The sequence below is a fragment of the Monodelphis domestica genome, chromosome 4, assembly GCF_027887165.1.
Source record: "Monodelphis domestica isolate mMonDom1 chromosome 4, mMonDom1.pri, whole genome shotgun sequence".
In the NCBI taxonomy this organism is placed as follows: Eukaryota; Metazoa; Chordata; class Mammalia; order Didelphimorphia; family Didelphidae; genus Monodelphis; species Monodelphis domestica.
The window spans coordinates 209,286,568-209,305,678 of NC_077230.1; the positions used below are offsets into that span (position 1 = coordinate 209,286,568).

General features: G+C 38.2%; 1 protein-coding gene across 6 annotated transcripts in view; it reads left to right on the forward strand.

Annotated features, from left to right (window-relative positions):
- MYO1B (myosin IB) overlaps positions 1-19,111 on the forward strand; it is a 216,202-nt gene that overhangs the window by 124,383 nt on the left and 72,708 nt on the right. For all 6 annotated transcript variants that reach the window (XM_001369531.4, XM_056794136.1, XM_001369564.4 and 3 more), the window contains exon 7: positions 6,859-6,922. In XM_001369531.4, the coding sequence (XP_001369568.1) occupies positions 6,859-6,922 (64 nt within the window). The remainder of the gene's footprint in view (positions 1-6,858; positions 6,923-19,111) is intronic.

Below are 19,111 nucleotides of genomic sequence, written 5' to 3' on the forward strand. Positions count from 1 at the left end.
GAATAGTTAAAGAATCCAAGCTTATGGCTTTGGAGATCAGGCATCTTGCCATTTCTCTGTTTCTTTTCCAAAGATCATTCCCCCCTTCCTCCTCCTCCTTCCCTCTTCCCTCCTTATCTTATTGATGAGAAACTGATGCCTACAGACATGAAATGTTGGCACTCTATTCAGACCAGATAGTGATGGAGACTCCAAGGCCCATACTATTGCCCAGATAGTTGTTCTAGTATATGGGTCTTGTCGTGCCTCTCCTCTCCTCAGAATGATTCATTGATTCCCTTTGGCTCCAGAGTGAATGCCAATCTCCTTCTCAGATACCATTCCAGTCTTTTTGCATTTTACTCCCTTCCTTGCCCTTTAGGATCTGACAGCACACGGTTCTCCATCTTCCCACAATGCCTTTTCACTGGCTGTCCTCATTGGGCTTCCATTAAGGCTCAACCTAAATTCCCTTTTCTGCAGGAAGTCTTTCCTGGGCTCCCCCTGACTAGTGCCTCCTCTGAGTCTCCTGTTTGTACATAGTCATCTGGACCTCTCTGTCTGAGAGCCCAGAAGGGAGAGTGCCTTACGTGAGATCACACAGGTAATAAGGAGCAGAGCCAAGACCCGAGGGCTGTGACCCTAGCTCTAATGGATCTAATGGAGAGAAGGGACCATGTTTTTGCCTTTATATTTATCCCCATGGTTTTGATCAGCACTTGGCACATTGTAAATACTTATTAAATGTGTGTTGACTGCCTAACTGGCAGTTATAGTAGGACCTCATTTTATGCAAACTCAACACGTGCTCAAGTACATATGTTTGAAATTTGAAAAAAATAAAGGCAAAAAATCTGTAAAATGGGGCAGCTAGGTTGCTCAGTGGATAGGAAGCTAGGCTTGGACATGGGAAAGACCTGGATTCAAATATGGGCACATCACTTAATCCCAGTTGCCTGGACCTTATTGCTCTTCTTCCTTGGAACCAATACTTAGTATCAACTCTAAGACAAAAAGTAAGAGTTTTTTAAAAAAAGACATAAAGAAAAACAATTTTGCTCTGCACATAGGTACATAACATTTTTATTGAATTAAAATGAGGTAAACATATAGGAGATTTGTGATTTCATTTGCAAACTATCTTCTTTTCCTTTGTGTTAATAGAAATGCTTGTTTCATTTGGTTATGTAATATTTTGGAATTAAAAAAAAAGAATTGAAATGAGGTAGCCATGGTTGCAGAAAACAGCTAGAGTTTCCATTTTCCAGACTTATAGGAGAAGTCATTCCAGACTTATAGGAAAAGGACCTTGAATTACTTGAGAATTCATAGTTGCACAGAGAACCTACTTCCTTTGTGCCATGTAGAACAGAGAAGGGTAAATGGAAACTAGATATAGAGTGTGTGTGTGTGTGTGTGTGTGTGTGTGTGTGTGTGTGTGTGTGTGTGTGTGTGTGTGTTGGGAGTGCACAGAACATATTTTTATGGAAGAGCAGAGTTAGAAAAATGTCCATGATTGTACTTACTGTATGTTTGGAAAGTTCTTTCAGAAAGTAAGGCTGGCTCCTCACGCAAAAGGAAATGAACTAATTATGCCTTAAGTTTGTTCTGTAGCTATTCTTACTACATTGGCCAACCCTTATGGTCACAGAAGAGAGAGCCAGGCAAGGGATTTCATCATCATTTTACTTTTTTCCTCCCAGTATTTTTAGATTTAACTCCTTTTGATTGATGTTACAGAAAGCTTTAACATTAAATACAGAAGCAAGATATGAATTCCTTAGCCCAGACTTGCTATAGTAAAGCCAGTGGTTTATATCATCCCGAAAAAGTCACAAGTTGCAAAACGGAAAAACAGTAGTCCTCCACTGTGTTTCTAGGGAAGGGAGAAAGTGTGGGAGGGAAATGCTGATGTGATAGAGGTTTATATGGTTTTAGACCTGACAGGGGCCTGAGAAGTCATCTAATCCAGCTTTCTCACTGTACAGATGAGAAAACTTGAAGGTTAATTAGGGCAGGTAGGTGGCATAGTGGACAGAGGGCCTGGCCTGGAATCAGGAAGACCTCAAATACTTATTATCTGGGTGACTCTGGGCAAGTCACTTCACTGTGCCTCATTTCCTCATCTATAAAATGAGCTGGAGAAGGAAATGGCAAACCACTCCAGGATCTTTGTCAAGGAAACTCCAAATGGGGTCATGAAGAATAGGACTGAAATGACAATAAGGTTGGTTAGCACTGTGGCGAAAAAAACAGTGGCTTTTTCAGTTTAGGAGACCTGAGTTCAAATCTATTCTTTGCTTATATGAGCTTTCTTAGGAAAATTATTTTACCTCTCTAGATCTTAGTTTTTTCATCTGTTAATGAGGGAATTTGACTAGGGATCTCTAACCTTCTTGCCAGTGTTAAATCCTGTGAAATACTATGATGATTTCTTAACAGAGGTTTTTTTGCAACACTCCCAAGTAAAGTATGACCCAAATCGAATTAAAATGTCATTGAAACATGTTTAATAAAATAAATAAATTTACATTACAACATAGATAATGTTAATTTGTAGTTTTCTAAATATGCACCAACAGGGATCTCTTTCTATTTGAGTCTGATACCACTGAGAAAGACTAATCATTCTTTTAAAAGCTGTTCTAGGGGGCAGCTTAGGTGACTTAGTGGATTGAGAGCCAGGCTAAGAGATGGGAGGTCCTAGGTTCAAATGTGACCTCAGATTTCCTAGACTGTGCGACCCTCAGCAAGTCTCTTAACTCCCACTGCCTAGCCCTTCCTGTTCTTCTGCCTTTGAACCAATACACAGAATTGATTCTAAGACAGAAAGTATGGGTTAAAAAAATAAAGAAATAAAAGCCGTTCTAGTAAGTTTATGATCACTTGAGACTGAATAAAGACAGCTTGTGACAGAGGCTTAGTAGCATATTTTAAGTTTTGTTTGTGGTCAGAAATTTTTTACTAGTTTTGATAGGTGTGATATTTTTGTAATACCTAAATGCCTAATTTTTTCTAATACCTCAATATACTTGTACATATATACATACATGCATGCATGTATGTGTGTACATGTGTATATATACACATATTTATGTGTGTGTATATGTAGAGAGAGACAGAGGAGAGAGGGAAAGAGAGACAGAGAAAGAGAGAGTGTGAGAGTTGTTTTCAATTCTTTCTGACTCTTTGCGATCCCATTTGGGGTTTTCTTGGCAGAGATACTGGTGTCATTTGTCATTTCTTTCTCTAGTTCATTTTATAGATAAGAAAACTGAGGCAAACATGGTTAAAGTGATTTGCTCAGGATCACACAGCTAGAAAGTAACTGAGGCCAAATTTGAACTAAGGAAGATGAGTCTTTCTGACTGCAGGCCCAACATTCTATCTACTGTACTACCTAGCTCCGCCCCCCCCCTTATATGTAGGTATATATTTGAATGGTATTCATTAATTTAATAAAGAAGATTATTCAGCTTGATTTAGCATGATCTTTAGAGCGCCTTCCACACAATAGCAAAAGTTTTGAATTGGAAGGTGTCTTAAAACTCATCTAATCTCCTTCCTTATACAGAGGAGGAATGCTCAGCTTCCTTCACCTAAGGCCATACAGGTAATAAGGAGCAAAATTACGGCTCAAATTCAGGTTCTCTGGGTCTAACACCACTGATCTTTCCACTGTGCCCACACTGCCAAGTAATTATTAGGGATCGACTTTCTGCAAAATACTTTTGGAAATATTCACAGAAGAAAAAGGAGAAATGACTGACCCCTGCCTCCCAAGGAGTTTATCATGTAGTAAGGAAATGTACAGAAATCACTAACAATAGGAGTTAGAATAACTGGGGGATCTGTTTCCTTCCATCTCTCTTAGTTTATGTTATATGGCTTTCTTCCATATCACTAGAGATGACATTTCATGCTTCCTTCACAAGGTGTTTCCAAAATTTATAGGCATTGTCAAGCAAAATAGGGTAAAAGCTTTGGTTTGTTGAGACTGAGAGCAGCCAGGCCTGGATGTGGATTGAAGTGAATGATGAGATGAGCAAAGCTATGAAGGATTCTACCCCAGACTGCATCAGGAACTAGATTTGCCTTCTTATTGGAAAAGATATTTGTTTTTTAGACTCCAGGTCCAGGAAGTGTAGCAGTTTTTCTAATCAAAAGGCTGTTGCTGATTTTATGTGATCATTTTTCTTCTATTTCAGTGACTTAATGATCACATTGTTTTGATAGCCCATGTACACCTCATTGTGTGTAGTTCATGTCCATGTTCCTCTCTAGTTCTTTTTAGACCCCATCTTAAGAACTCTTGCTCTAAATATTTTTGGCTTTTTTTGAGTTTTGTTTTTGTTTCCCCTCCTTTTACATGATAGTATATTACCGAGATTGTCTAGCTCTTAAGAGCCTGGCTCTTACCAAATGGCTGTCTCATCTCCTTTCTAACAATACATTTCTTGGATGGTGATGATAAGATATTCTTAATCTATCAGAATCCTATCACTTTATCCTATAAGAAAAAGTTTTTTATATAGAAATTGTCATTGGAAAAAATTCTGAAGCCTATTGTGTCCACCATGTATTTCTTCTTTGTGCTTTGACTCATTTGAAAATTTGATTCTTTAGGAGGAAATGGGTTCCGGGGCTTACCACCATGTAATATCACCAGGAGAATATTGGTATTTAAGTACCTTTCTCCTACACTTTGCAGCCCCTCACATCTGTTCCCTTCAGATCGACCATGGAAAAGAGAGTGGAATGAAAATGACTTTTTCTTAGTCAGATGTTAAGTATAAATGTGACTTTGCCTTTATTATTTCATGTTGTCTTTCTTCCTTTCTCTTCCCTTTGAATCACCTTTTCCACTAAGTTACGCCTCTCTCCCTTATGCCTAAATGACTTTTTCCTTTTAATAAGGCATTACTTCTTATTCCCATATGCCATATGTAGTTATGGGACCCTAGAGTTTAGAGCCAGGACAGACACTTCACACTAGTCTAAATAGAACTATGCCCACCAGAGTGTTGGAGATGGAATAATTTTAAAATCAAATTACTTTTGCTGGTTGCTTTATAAGCATAAGTTCAGTTTAACTTATTTTATTGAACAGGTACTATGTGACTGTCTGTGGCAGCTAGGTGTTGACTGGCCTGGAATTGAGAAGACCTGAGTTTAAATCCATCCTCAGACACTTACTGTGTGACCCTGGGCAGGGCACTTAAGCTCCATTTGCTTCAGTTTCTCCACTGTAAAATGGGGACATACTGGAGATGGGCAAACCACTCTAGAATCTTGGCCAAGAAAACCCCATGCAACTTTGCTACTAGTGGCAATGCAACAAGCCAGGACACTCCTCGAGGTCTTATGGGAAAGAATGCTAACCACATTGAGTGACAGAACTATGGGAGTAGAAATGAAAAAGAAAAACATATGACATCACTTACCATATATATGTGTGTGTGTGTGTGTGATTTGGGGTTTAGGCTTTAAAAGATTGCTCTATAGCAAAAATGAATAATATATAAATAGGTATCAAGTAGTAACATTTGTACAACCCAGTGGAATTGCTTGTTGGCTCTGGGAAGTAGGGAGGGAAGGAAGAGGGGAGGGAAAGAAAATGAATCATGGAAACATGGAAAATATTTTAAAAATAGACTCAAAACAAAACTTATGGACAAATGTATGGGGTCTCAAAAAGAGTCGAACATGATTGATCAAAAGCCATTCAGAAGATTGTTTTACAAAGGCAAAAATAATAGCCTCCATCCTTTGAGTAGTTATAATAACTGTAATTTTGAAGAGGTATCTTTAAAAACTTTATGGTCAAGTTTTCTCTCCCCTTCTGCCCCTGTTATTTTCAGAATTAAGAATTCATTGTGAACTTCTTCAGGGCAGAAATGGCTTTTATTTTTGTTTCAGTCTTTATATTCCTAGTATTTCATGCAGGACTCATCACATATAAGTACTCAATAAATTTTTGTTAAATTGAATTGAGTAATAATCATTAGGATCTAAATAGTTCTAAAATGTCTGAATGTTGCTAAAGTGAGATGTAAAATATAACCAGTCTTTTATCCTCCTATCCTATCCTATTCCAAAGGAGGAATCTGCCAACAGGATTACTTGTTACCTTTAACTTTGTCATTACAGGCCTGTTTTTTTTTTTAATGGGAGTATAAGATTGGGCTTGTGTGCGTGCATGCATGTGTGTATGTGTATGTTTGTCTCTTTATCTACAAAGTGTACTACAACATGTTGGACTATGGATTGTTTTATAATCAGGATCAAAAATGTAGGAAAAAATTTTGTCATCAGATAGCAATTAACAATGAGTCTATAACCTCTACCCATTAGTTTTTCTGTAGGATGAATAGGTGAATAAGCAAAAGCATTGAGTTTGTTTCAGGGGTTTGCAAAATGTTTTATTTGTAAGATGCTAATGTAGGGGAAAAATACAAAAACCCTTTCATAACTATGTTTATAATTTTCTTTTCTATAGCATATAAACAGTTATGACTAAACTGACTAATTTGCTTAGGAATGTGACACAATACTTTGACTTGGAAATCAAATGAGAACTATTTTTCTGTTAACAAAATGATGCATTATCTGTTAACAAAACGATGATAGTTTTGAGGTAATGCTGTATTTTATCTGAAGTGTCTTTGAGGGGATTTTTAAAAAAGTATATAGGCTTTGAATTAAGATTGAGCTATATATCACTTTATCCTTTAGCCTTTCCTCATTACTTGTAGATTAATATATAAAATGCAGTCATGGACTTCAGCAAAGGCAGTTATCTAAAAAGAAAACCATCTTGGATTGTAGATAAACATACACCCATGGCAAAGCTTAACACTTATAAATGTCTTTTTACAGGGCAAGTATATGGATATTGAATTTGACTTCAAAGGAGATCCACTGGGAGGAGTAATAAGTAACTGTGAGTATTGTTTTTAGTCTCATTTAGAAAATTTCAAAGTAGTTTTTTAAAAAATAGAATAAAAATTTAGCTTGGAGCTTTGATTTCAAAATATAAAGCATGTATTTATAAGAACAAGGCGTTTCTCTTTTTTTGCGTAGAATTTGGAAATTTGAGTTTCAGAGTATTGTTGTTTTTAAATATTATAAAATGCAGAATGTGGACATTTGCTTTCTCGATATAAATGTATGTAATAAACTATTAATCTGCAAAGGTAAGATGAATTCTAAAATCACTGACTCTTTTTTTCTGACCATTTTCTTTAAAACTATTAAAAAATCCTTACCCTCTGTCTTAGAATTGATACTTAGTATGAGTTTCAAGGAAGAAGAGTGGTAAAGGCTAAACAAATGGAGTTAAATGATTTGCCCAGGTTCACACAGCTAGGAAGTGTCTGAGACCAAATTTCAACCCAGGACTTCCAATGTCTAGGTCTGCCTCTCAATCCACTGAGCCATCCAGCTACTCCTATAAATTAATTTTTAAAATGTGTCAATTGCCTATTTTATGTAAGGCTGACTTTAAAAATAAAGTAGCAAAAGGAAATTAATTCCCAGTCAGGGTACACAGTACAGATTTCTTGTCTTCTTTCTTCCTCCTCCTCTCCTCTTTAAGGGAACCCAACATATAAAAGTATAAATTTAAAAGAAAACATTAAATTTGCTTTATAGAAAGGCTTATATTTAAAGACCTTTTTAAATGGCAAAGTTTTCTTGATATATTTAGAATATTATTACATTTGCACAAATTTGATTTGCCAAACCATTCAGCAAAATCTCTATTGTTCATAATGGAAAATAGATTTGTACTTGAAGGTTTACTGCAAGAGACCTTTTGACACCATTATGTCTAGGTGAATTAAATTTCATAATGTGTTAGAGAGATTCACACTTATTTCTGCTTCTCTGCCCTCTGCAGATCTGACAGTTGTCTCTCTATAACTTCCTCTATCTGGGTAGACTTATACTATATCATACTTTAGAAGCAGCCATTCGATAAAGAGATGACTTTTGCAAAATGTATTACTATTATAAAATGGTTAGTAGCATGATGGACTTACATGAATGATTTTGTACATTTGCTGTGGGCTCAAGTCATCCTCGTTATCTTTCTGCTCACCCTGCCAGTGGGAAGTGACTGGGGAGGGAGGATCTCCAATATATATCATTAGCCCACCAGCTATAAGTCTCTCTTTTGATTTTTAGGAAAACAAACAAGTTGTGAATATGAACAGATCTGTCATATGAATTAAAGTGATGTCTTCAAATTTAATGGATTAATGTCTTTTATATATAAAAAGAATCTCTACCTTCCAAAACAATCTTCCTCCAAAATATTTTGGGGGGGAAAGTGTTCATGCAAGCAGTTCATAAAATAACAAGAAAAGAAATCTGTCACACTTGACTCCATTCCAAATCCATGGAATCTTATAATAATTTGGTATAAAATTCATAAGTGTACATTTGAATTCTACATATAAATATATGTGATAAACTATTAATCTACAAAGGTAAGATGAATTCTAACATCACTGACTCCTTTAATGTGTGTGTATATATATATATATATATATATATACACACATATAGATATATATACACCTATGTATATTGTGTATATGTGTGTATATAACTATTATATGTCTATATTTGTACTTCTTATACTATATATTTTTGTACTTATACATGCATACACAAATACATATATGAATGAATGTTCTGAATCAATATTTATCAGACATTTATGCTTTCCAAAGTACCTGTCTAAGATCCTAAGTTATAGAATGGTTGCAGATTAGTATTGAAAGGAGGAATTTTCTCACTGGGAGCTCTCCTGCCTGATGAGATACTTTTGAAGATTGCTTGACCTGAGAGATAGGAGGAGGGAGGGCTAGCTTTCATTCCAGCTAAGCATATCAAGGAAAGTTTCATCGAAGTAGCAACCGGGCTTGGACCTTAACTCTGAAGAGATGTCTTCAACAGGTTACAGTGATGCATGAAAACTCTTCTGAGAAGTTACCTAGTACCAAAATTTGTTTAGATGTTTCCATCACTACTTTTTATGTATGAAGATAATCGGCAATAATGAAACATTAATTGGTATTGTTTTTTCTCAATTTTTCCAACTGTAAAATGCAGATAATAATAGCAACTATTTCCCAGTTATTGGGAGGATCAAATGAAATAATATTTATCAACATTGTAAATTGAGTTGCAAGATAAATTAGTATTGTGATTGTTATTTAGTTGTTTCAAGCATATCTGACTCTTCATGACTCCAGAGATACTGGAATGATGTACCATTTCCTTCTCCAGCTCATTTTATAGATGAGGAAACTGAGGCAACCAGAATTAAGTGACTTGCCTAGGTTCATACAGCTAGTAAATGTCTGGGGCCAGATTTAAACTCAAGTCTTCCTGACTCCAGGCCTGGCAATGCATTACCTGGCTGTCCTTGAATTGTATTTATGTTTTTTATGGAAAACAAAAAGAACCATAAACATAAAATGACATGTTGCAGGAATGTGAATATCACTGTATTTTAGACCCTTCCTAGCTGTGTGACCCTGGGAAAAGTCACCCAACCTTTGTTTGCCTCAATTTTTTCAACATAAAATGCAGATAATGATAGCAACCACTTCCCAGAGTTATTGGGAGGATCAAATGAAGTAATAGTTACAAACGTAGTTGAGTTGTAATATAAAATATAACCATTTCTCTTTAGCTTTTAATACACTATCCAATTGGTCAATTTGATCTTTCCTTCCTTAATGGATATTACTTATCCTGCTGTGCACTCTTCAGTTCAGCCCATCTGGCTTCCTCTGTAGTCTGCTTGTACTACTTTGTCTCCAGATTCTTCCATCTCAGACTTGAGTCCTCTCTCTTCCCAGACATTATGTATTTTATTTTTATTTATAATAAAGGTTTTTAATGGAGGCAGACAGATTATAATCTGGGAAGTAGCCCGGAATTGTAGTCCTGGGACTTGCCCGGTCACTCTCCTCTTCATGAAGCCTTTACCAATTCTCTACAACTCCTGGTGGTCTCTCTCCTGATTACCTTGTATTTAACTATTGTGTCCACATTTGCATTTATTTACTTTATATTTTTGTTGTCCGTGTTTTTATATATAATTATTGTCTTCTACCTAAATGAGAGTAGTATTGGTTTTATTCTTTGTTCTCGATTCCCCAGCACCTAGCACAGTGCCTGGCATATAGCAGACATTAAATAATGATTGATTAATTAATAGTTTAAATTAACCGTTCTTTTCTCATTTCTCTTGAAGAAACATATGGGGAGGAAGAAACATCTCTGTATGGTTTAGTTTAATTTTTCATCAGGGAATGGATTTCATATGTTGGTTGCTTCCCTAATAAAATTATTTTGATATTTGTAGCAGTGGGAAATACCCAATGGTTTCTAAATATCCTTTCCTTTTCCTTGGGAAGAAAAGGAACGAATTAGTGGTTGAAGCAGGAAATGTCTTCCTATAGGCATGACTGATTCATAGGGTGCTGATGGTCATGAGTACAGCAGTCAGCCCTGTGTCTGTAAGCAGATGGGCAGGCCCTCCAAAGGGATTATTAAACAATGGAGAAATGGGCTTCCTTCCTCTAATGTGTGTAGCATAGCCCTGAAATACAAGCACTCACAAAAATACTGGGTTGACACTCCGCTACCCACACAGATTCCTTGTGTCCCGAAGGGAAGATGAGATCCCTGGGACTGAATGTCATGCCTCCACATAGGGAAATGCAGAGGATTCTTCTAAGATGTACTTAATCCTCTTTCTAGCTAGTCAGGTCCTATTTAGGGGAGTTGGGGAGAAGTGTGAAGTTAGATTTCAAATTAGCTTTTCTTCTCTTAAAACAGCCTCACTGGGAGATGTCATCCACCTCCATATCTTTAGTTATCTTTGGGCAGATGTCTCCCAAGCCTTCTATCTCCCCACCGCTTCAGTTCTTTCCAAATGCCTATTGGATAGTTCTAGACCTGGCTCTGCTTCCTATCTCAAACTTAAATCTCAAACTACACTCATTATCTTCCTCCTAAACTCCCAAACCTATTCCAGCATCCTGCTTCCCATTTTCTGGAGTTGGCCTCACCAGGCTCCACTATAATGCGCCTATTATGGGGGGTGGGGGAGAGCAGGGGTGTGCTGGTAAATGTTTAACAACTGTCTCTCCCACCCCCCTTCATGACACGCTTTTAATGTTTAATCTGTTTTATTAACACTTTTCAAAGTCTAGACCAGCCTATCAGTGGCACCAGTAGAGTACCAAAGTTTAGATAAAACTCATCTCCTGCCCCCTGGGAGATTGTATATATAGTTGAGTTGGGGGAGGGAGCAGATAAGAGTTAGAAAACAAAGTGCTTTGTGGAGTCCCAGGGAGGAGGTCTTTATTGACCCTTTACAGACTCCTCTGGCTTTTAAGCCCTTTCATAACCTGGCTCTCCTCTCTACCTTCCTTGAAGCCTTATTATCCATTACTCTATAGTTTAATCTTTTCTTTCTCTCTTTCCTTCTTTCCTTCCTTCCTTCCTTCCTTCCTTCCTTCCTTCCTTCCTTCCTTCCTTCCTTCCTTCCTTCCTTCCTTCCTTCCTTCCTTCCTTCCTTCCTCCCTCCCTCCCTCCCTCCCTCCTTCCCTCCTTCCCTCCCTCCCTCCCTCCCTCCCTCTTCTCTCTCTCTCAATGCTCTTACCTCCATTTCAGAATCAATATTAAGTATTAGTTCCAAGGCAGAAGTGGCATGTGCTAAGCAATTGGATTTAAAGTGACTTGGCTGAGTCACACAGCTAGGAAGTGTCTAAGATCACATTTGAACCCAGAACCTGGTTCTCTTTCCATGGAGCTATCTAGCTTCCCTCAAACTGACCTCCTCCCTCCATCTCTCATCTCTTGACCTATGTCCAAGCCTGGAATGCCAGTGTTCCTGCATCCTCTCTGCTCCTACATCAGATGTGGCTTGATGAATTCCCCTGTGCCCAAATGCTCATCCCTCCCTCCCTCCCTCCCCTAAATCACTGTATTTATTTTGTATTTCTTTGTAAGTATGCTAGTTGTTTCCTTGATAGTCTTCGAGCTCCTACCTGGCCTGTCAGAGGCCCTTTATAAATACATATTAGTTGATTTACCACATGGCAGGAACAAGCAATGTTCCCCTTCCTGTTGGGGGGGGGGGGTCTTTTGGAGCCTTTATTTAAAGAAGGGGCTCATGAAGCAGAGGTTGTGTGTCTGCCTGGGCCCTTCCTCTCTCAGTGGCTACATGCTCATGCCCTCATGCTTCTGGCCTTGGCTGTTCAGTCTCCTCTCATAACAATCAACTTCAAATCCTGCCCCCCAAAACTATTGCTTCTCACATAAAGTATAAACATATTAATGTGGCATTTAAGGCCCTTTGTTCTGGTACAGAACTTTGCCCTTAATAGATACACAATCAATATTTGTTATAAGTTTAATTATGCATAAGATAACGGGAGCCACATTATTTCTCATGATAATAAAAGTAATATGTTCTAAAAATTGAAGTCTGCACATTTTGAATATGGCAATTAAAATACCTTCTAGAATAATTTCTTAAGGCAATATGATATGGAGGCGAGCACTGAGTCTATAATGAACGAACTTGAATCCAAATCCTCGATAGAGCACTGGGTCTGAAATCAGAAAGACTCGAGTTTAAATCTGGCCTCAGACATTCAGTAGCTATAAGACCCTGGCCAACTCACTTAACCTCTGCCCCAGTTTCCTTATCTGCACAATGGAGAGGATGTTAATAACAACACTTACTTCCCAGGATTGTTTCAAGGATTAAATGAGATCATCATTGTAAAGTGCTTGGTGCAGTGGTCGGCATCTAGTAGATACTATATAAGTGGTGGCTGTTATTGTTGTTACTATCTGAGTAACTTTGGATAAGTTACTGAACCTCAGGGTCTTCCTCTGTAGATCTAAGTAACCCAGTGATCTCTGGCCTATATCAGGAAAGCTAAAATATTCAGGTTTTAAAAAATATTTTAAACTATTTCATGTCTGATAAAAGTTGATGACAACTACTTAGGAAATGAAAATGTGCCTGGAATTCTTAAGCCTTCATTTTATTTTTAATCAGCCTGTATCTAATTAGGAATTGTTAGATAAAATTTCTCATCCTAAGGAACCAATTCTTATTTGCCCCAGCAGCTTTTCTTTCTAGCTATATCCCGGCATACTTATCAAGTTTGCTTCTATACGTAAATTATAGGCTTTGACTTTGAAGCTAAAATTCACCGGAGTGAAAGGAGGAATACACCTGTCTCGGCAAGCTCAGCTATGCGTTCTCCTTTCCTTGACCTTGTTACAGAATATCTCTCTAACCCGTGCTGGCTCTTCTGCACTAGGTAGACCAACAAGTCAGTTCAGTCACTTAACTAATATGTATTGTGACCATTGTTCACATTCATGCTCTTTACTGCCATGAAAATAATATTTTCTGGTTGTTATTGGCTCCTAAAATAATACAAAGTAACTGTGAATTTCTTTTAAAGTTTTACATTTATATAGTGCAGTCATCTTCATCCATTAGTTGGCTCCTATGGTTGATAATCTATAAAGCAGAAGCTTTGAACAGTGGGAATGGTAAGCTCTCTGGCTGTGGGGTATTATCACATAACAAGAATAAATAGATGCTCCCTGGCTAAGCTCTGACAGGTGAATAGTGACATGGACTCAGCCAGATTTCATACTTCAGGCCTTTGACTTTCAACTGTCACATACATGCGTAGCCAGGATGCTGTCTCTACACTTGGAATCCTCCTCTCTCCCCTCCCGCCTTGAAAGTACTCCACCAGGGGCAGCTAGGCACAAGCTAAAAAACAGGAGGTCTTGGGTTCAGATTAGACCTCAGACACTTCCTAACTGTGTGACCCTGGGCAAGTCACTTAACCCTATTATTGTTGTTCAGTTGTGTCTAACTCTTGGTGACTCTCTGGACCATGGCACCCCAGGCCCTTCTGTCTTCCATTATCTCCGGAAGTCTGTCCAAACCCATGTTCATAGCTTCTGTGAAACTCTCTGTCCATCTCCTCCTCTTCCATCCTTTCTCCTTTTGTTTTCAGTCTTTCTCACCATCAGGATCTTTTCCAATGAATCTTCTCTTCTCATCATGTGGCCAGAGTATTTATTCTTTGGCTTTAGGATTTGTCCTTCTGTTGAATAGTCTAATTTCCTTAAAGATTGCCTGACTCACTCGCCTTGCTATCTGAGGGACTCTCCCATGTCTTTTTCAGCACCACAATTTAAAAGCATTTACTCTTCAGAGCTCACTTTCCTCGCAGTCCAACTTTCATAGCCGCACATCGCTCCTGGAAAAGCCATCACTTGGACCCTATCGTTTGGGGTTGCACAGATAGTAAATAGATGAGGCAGAAGTTCAGTCCAGCTCTCCTTGCTATTCCATCTGAAAGATCTTGGCTTTTTTTTGTTCTCCCAATAAGTAAACATGGAATCCCAAGTGTAAACGAAGCACAGGCTATGTCATGGTCAGTCTTTACATTATTTTGATGGGGTTTTCTCCCTTAATGATAGGAAAGGGATTGATCAATTACTCATTCCCAGGATGCCTGAGAGGACAGAAGAGAACTCAAATCAAATAAATTGGGTTAAGGGCAGAATAGAGTAGGGGAAGTTCAAACAAAACTTTTTGGGAAATGAGAGAAAGAGGAGATTATAAGATTCTGGATGGGGTGGGGGGGGGGGGGGCTGGGCTAGGCTAGGTGTCTTAGTAGATTGAGAGCCAGACCCAAAAAGGGAAGATCCGAGGTTTAAATCTGAACTCTGGACACTTCCTAGCTGTGCGACCTGGGCAAGTCACTGAACCCTCATTGCTTAACCCTTACTGCTCTTTTTCCTTGGAACCACCAATACATATTATTGATTCTAAGATGGAAGGTAAGGGTTTAAAAAAATTAAGATTTTGAACTTCCATACTTAGAAGCTATTAGTTAAATGAAATATGAGATGGAGAAAAGAATCACATATGGACAGAAGTTTGAGTTAACTCTGCCCTCTCTAAGAAACTAAAGACTCTAGAAATGGATTGCCTTGTCCCTCATTCACCCAGGTATTCAGTGGCTGGTCCAGAATGTCAGTGGTCTTTCCACTAGCCAGAAAGTGTTGACACAGCCTGGCATATAGTGCCTAATAAAATAAATAAATAAATAAAAATGTTGACTGAGCAGACATTTAATAGTAGCTCACATTTCTGTCATTCCTAATATGTCCCAGGGACTGTTCTGAGCACTTCATTTTTTAAAATTAAGTGATTTTTTTCATTTACATGTAGAAACAATTTTTGATTTTTTTTTTGACATTTTAGGATTCAGATTTTCTCTCCCCCCCCTTAAAGCAGTAAGTAGTCTAATATAGGTTAGAGCACTGCTTTTATGCAATGCATGTTTCTTTATTGCTCATGTTGTGACATAAGACACTTATCTCACACACAATAAAACACTCATGAAGGAAATAAATCAGACTCCAGTAGTTCCATCTTTGGCATAAACACATTAAAATTATTATCTCATTTGATCCTCACAACAACCCTGGGAGATAATTGCTATTATTATTCCCATTTTGTAGATAAGGAAACTGAGGAAAATAATAAAGAGATTTGCCTGTCACAGAGTGTTTTTTTTTTTTTTAACTCAATTCTAACTGACTCCAAGCCCAGCATTCTGTGCACTATGGTAGCACCTTTTCAGTCATTTTTTCAGTTGTGTCTGACTCTTCCTGATCCCACTGGGTGGTTTTTTTTTGTTTGTTTGTTTTGTTTTGTTTTGTTTTGTTTTGTTTTGTTTTGTTTGGCAAAGATACTAGAATGCTTTTTGCCATTTGCTTCTCCAGCTCATTTTATAGATGAGGAAACTAAAGTAAATAGGGTAAAGTGACTTGCTTAGGGTCACACAGCTATTAAGTGTCCAAGGCTGGGTTCAAACTTTGGAAGAGGAGTCTTCCTGACTCTGGACCCAGCTCACTAGCCACTGCTCCACTTAGTAGCCATGGCACTCCCTGTCTTCCTACTTTTATGTATAGAAACAATGTTGAGACAAATGTTGCAGGGTTAAGGTACTCCATTATGTTAAAAAAAAAAGGCAAAGAAGTCTCAAAACCGCTTTTGGTAAATATTGAGGTTATCAAATAAGCAGCAACATGGTGTAGTACAGTAATGGCAAACCTTTTGGAGACAGCGTGCCAGACCCTCCCCCCACCCTCCAGACCACGTGCCAACAAGCCGTCGGAAGGAAGCACTCCCATTGAGCTGCTGGGTGTAGGGGCAGGTAAAGGGAGAAACTTCCTCAGTGAGTATAGAGAGGGGGAAGGGAATGGCACAAGTGCTCCTCTAGCTTTGTGGCCTGTGGGCCCCCCCATGCATTCCCATTGGCTACTGGACAGAGGGCCTTTCTAGTAATGAACTAAGGTTGCAGGGTCAGCCATGTGCCTGCAGAGAGAATGCTCTGCATTCTATCTTTGGCACCTGTGCCATAGGTTCACTATCATTGGTATAGCCTCAGAGTCAGGGAGACCTGGGTTTAAATTCTCACTCTGTATCATAACCTTTCAGGGCCCCTTGTGACAACTCTCTAAGATAATAAATTATAGAGTAATTGCAATTCTGCAATGATGGTGGGAACTTTCAATACTCCTGAAATGATAGATCCTATCCCCCTGAAATGTGAAATTATTTTCTCAATTATGTCTCAGATCTGGTTACATTAATTAATGAAATTTTCAATTACTAGGAAAAAACACAATGGGTTGGTATTTCTGAATACTTTAAAAAAAGCATGTGCTATTTGATTATAGAGATGAATCACCATGCTGCATTATATTGGCTTACCTACACTGGGCTGCTTTAATAAGTTTATATTCAAAGAGAGTGACATTCATGTAAAACCCAGTGGAATTGAGCATCAGCCAAGGGAGGGGGTTGGAGGGAGGGGAGGGGAAGAGGATGAATTTTGTAACCATAGAAAAATATTCTAAAATAACTAATTAAATAAAAATTTTTAAAAAGATTGACATTGACAGGGCAGGCATTCTTTTTTCTTGGGACAATCATAACAGTGTAAGTTTTCTTTTTTTAAGATGAAGGGAAGTACCATTGTCAGGTGATATTTGTTTTTTATAAGTTCGTTGGTAGAAGAAATGAACCTTAGTATAATAGGATAGCCTTATTGTATTTCTGCTTAAATAAAAAAGGCTATAACTGTGTGATAGATCACTGTTATGTTATACTCTGGACCAGCTAAAATAAAACAGAATAGCTGTGTTTTGTGTCAATAAATAAATAATAAAAGTAATGTTTGCTGAAGAATATACTTTAAATGTGAGCTTGTGACTGTGTATGTGTGTGTGTCCCACCCTACAATAAAAAATATTAGAAGACATTATTTGAAGAGCACTATATGCCTTTTTAAAATGTTGAGAGATTTGTCTCTCTTGTTGGGAGGGGGTTTGGGAGAGGAGAAGACATTGAGGGAAAGCTACTAGAGGACACACTTAATATTCAAGATTCTCTCTAGATCCTCAGAAAATACAGTCTACTCAGTCATCCTGTCCTATCTCTCTGTCTCCATCACATTGTTAGTTGTGAAAGATAGATAGATACATAGATAGACTGATAAATACAAAGATGAAAATGAAAGTTTATTACGTTTTCTCTCCTCTCTCTCTCTCTCTCTCTCTCCCTCTCTCTCTCTCTCCCCCTCTTTCCCTCCCTCTCCCCTCCAGCCCCCACCCCCACTGTCTATTTGTCTTTCTAATCCATTGAAATATTAAGCTATATACAATGTCAGTATACCTTAAAGGCCCTGTTTACAGAAACCTTGACCAAGTTGTTTTATTACTGGGAACCTCAGCTTCCTCATCTTGAGTAAAAGAAGATAACATTTTTCCCCTTTCCTTAATATTTACCTTTTCAGGTATTCCTTGCTCTTTGATTTTCGGTATCAAACTTTCCACAGAGCTCTGGTCTTTTCTTTGCAAAAAGTTGGAAGTCTTCTATTTTGTTGAATGCCCATACTTTCCCTTGGAAGTATATAGTCAGTTTTGCTGGGTAGCTGATTCTTGGTTGGAGACCCAGCTCTCTGGCCTTTCTGAAGATCATGTTCCATGCCTTACGATCATTCAGCGTAGAACTTGCAAGGTCTTGTGTGACCCTGATTGGCATTCCTTTATATCTAAATTGTCTTTTTCTGGCTTCCTGTAGGATTTTTTCTTTTGTTTGATAGCTTTGGAATTTGGCAATTACATTCCTGGGAGTTGTCTTTTGGGGGTTTAGTGTAGAAGGTGTTCTGTGAGCTCTGTCAGTGGATGTATTGCCCCCTTGTTCTAGAATCTCTGGGCAATTTTCTTTGATTATATCTTGTATCACCATGTCCAGTTTGGTGTTTATTTCTGGCTTATCTGGGAGTCCAATTATTCTTAAATTATCCCTTCTCCCCCTATTTTCCAGATCTATCACCTTGTCGGTGAGATATTTTATGTTCTCTTCTAATTTCTTGGTATTTTGGCTTTGCTTTATTGATTCTTGCTCTTTTACACGATCGTTGTCTTCCAGCTGCCTGATTCTGGCCTTTAAAGCCTGGTTTTCTTTTACAGTTTGGTCAAACTGGTTTTGTAGATGCGTGAATTTCTTTTGCATTATTTCCAACTTTTCCTCCCAGAAGGCTTCCATCTTTTTGGTCATTTCTGATTCAAATTCTTCATAGGTTTGTGGAGAGTTTCCATTTCCTTTGGAAGGTTTTGGAGCATTTTCTTTTATATTATCTTCTGTCTGCTCTGTATTTTGTATTTTGGCTCCATAGAATGTGTCCAAAGTCGCCCCTTTCTTCTTATTTTTCTTGGTATTTTGGGGCTTCTGTGGTTCTGTGGAGTTTGCCATTTCTGAATGTGGAGGATTAGTTTTTCTTGTCTCTTTCTGGTGTTCAGGGGCTTTAGTCCTGGGCAGATAGTTCTATGAGCTTTCCCTGGGTTAAACTGAATATGCCTCACTGGAACTGGAATGGAAGGGTCGGACCACGAGGCCACACTCTCCCCCTGGCTCGATTCCCGGAAGTTGCCTTCAGAATCCCTGGCCGTGAGGCTGTTTCGTCGGCCTGCGGGGGGA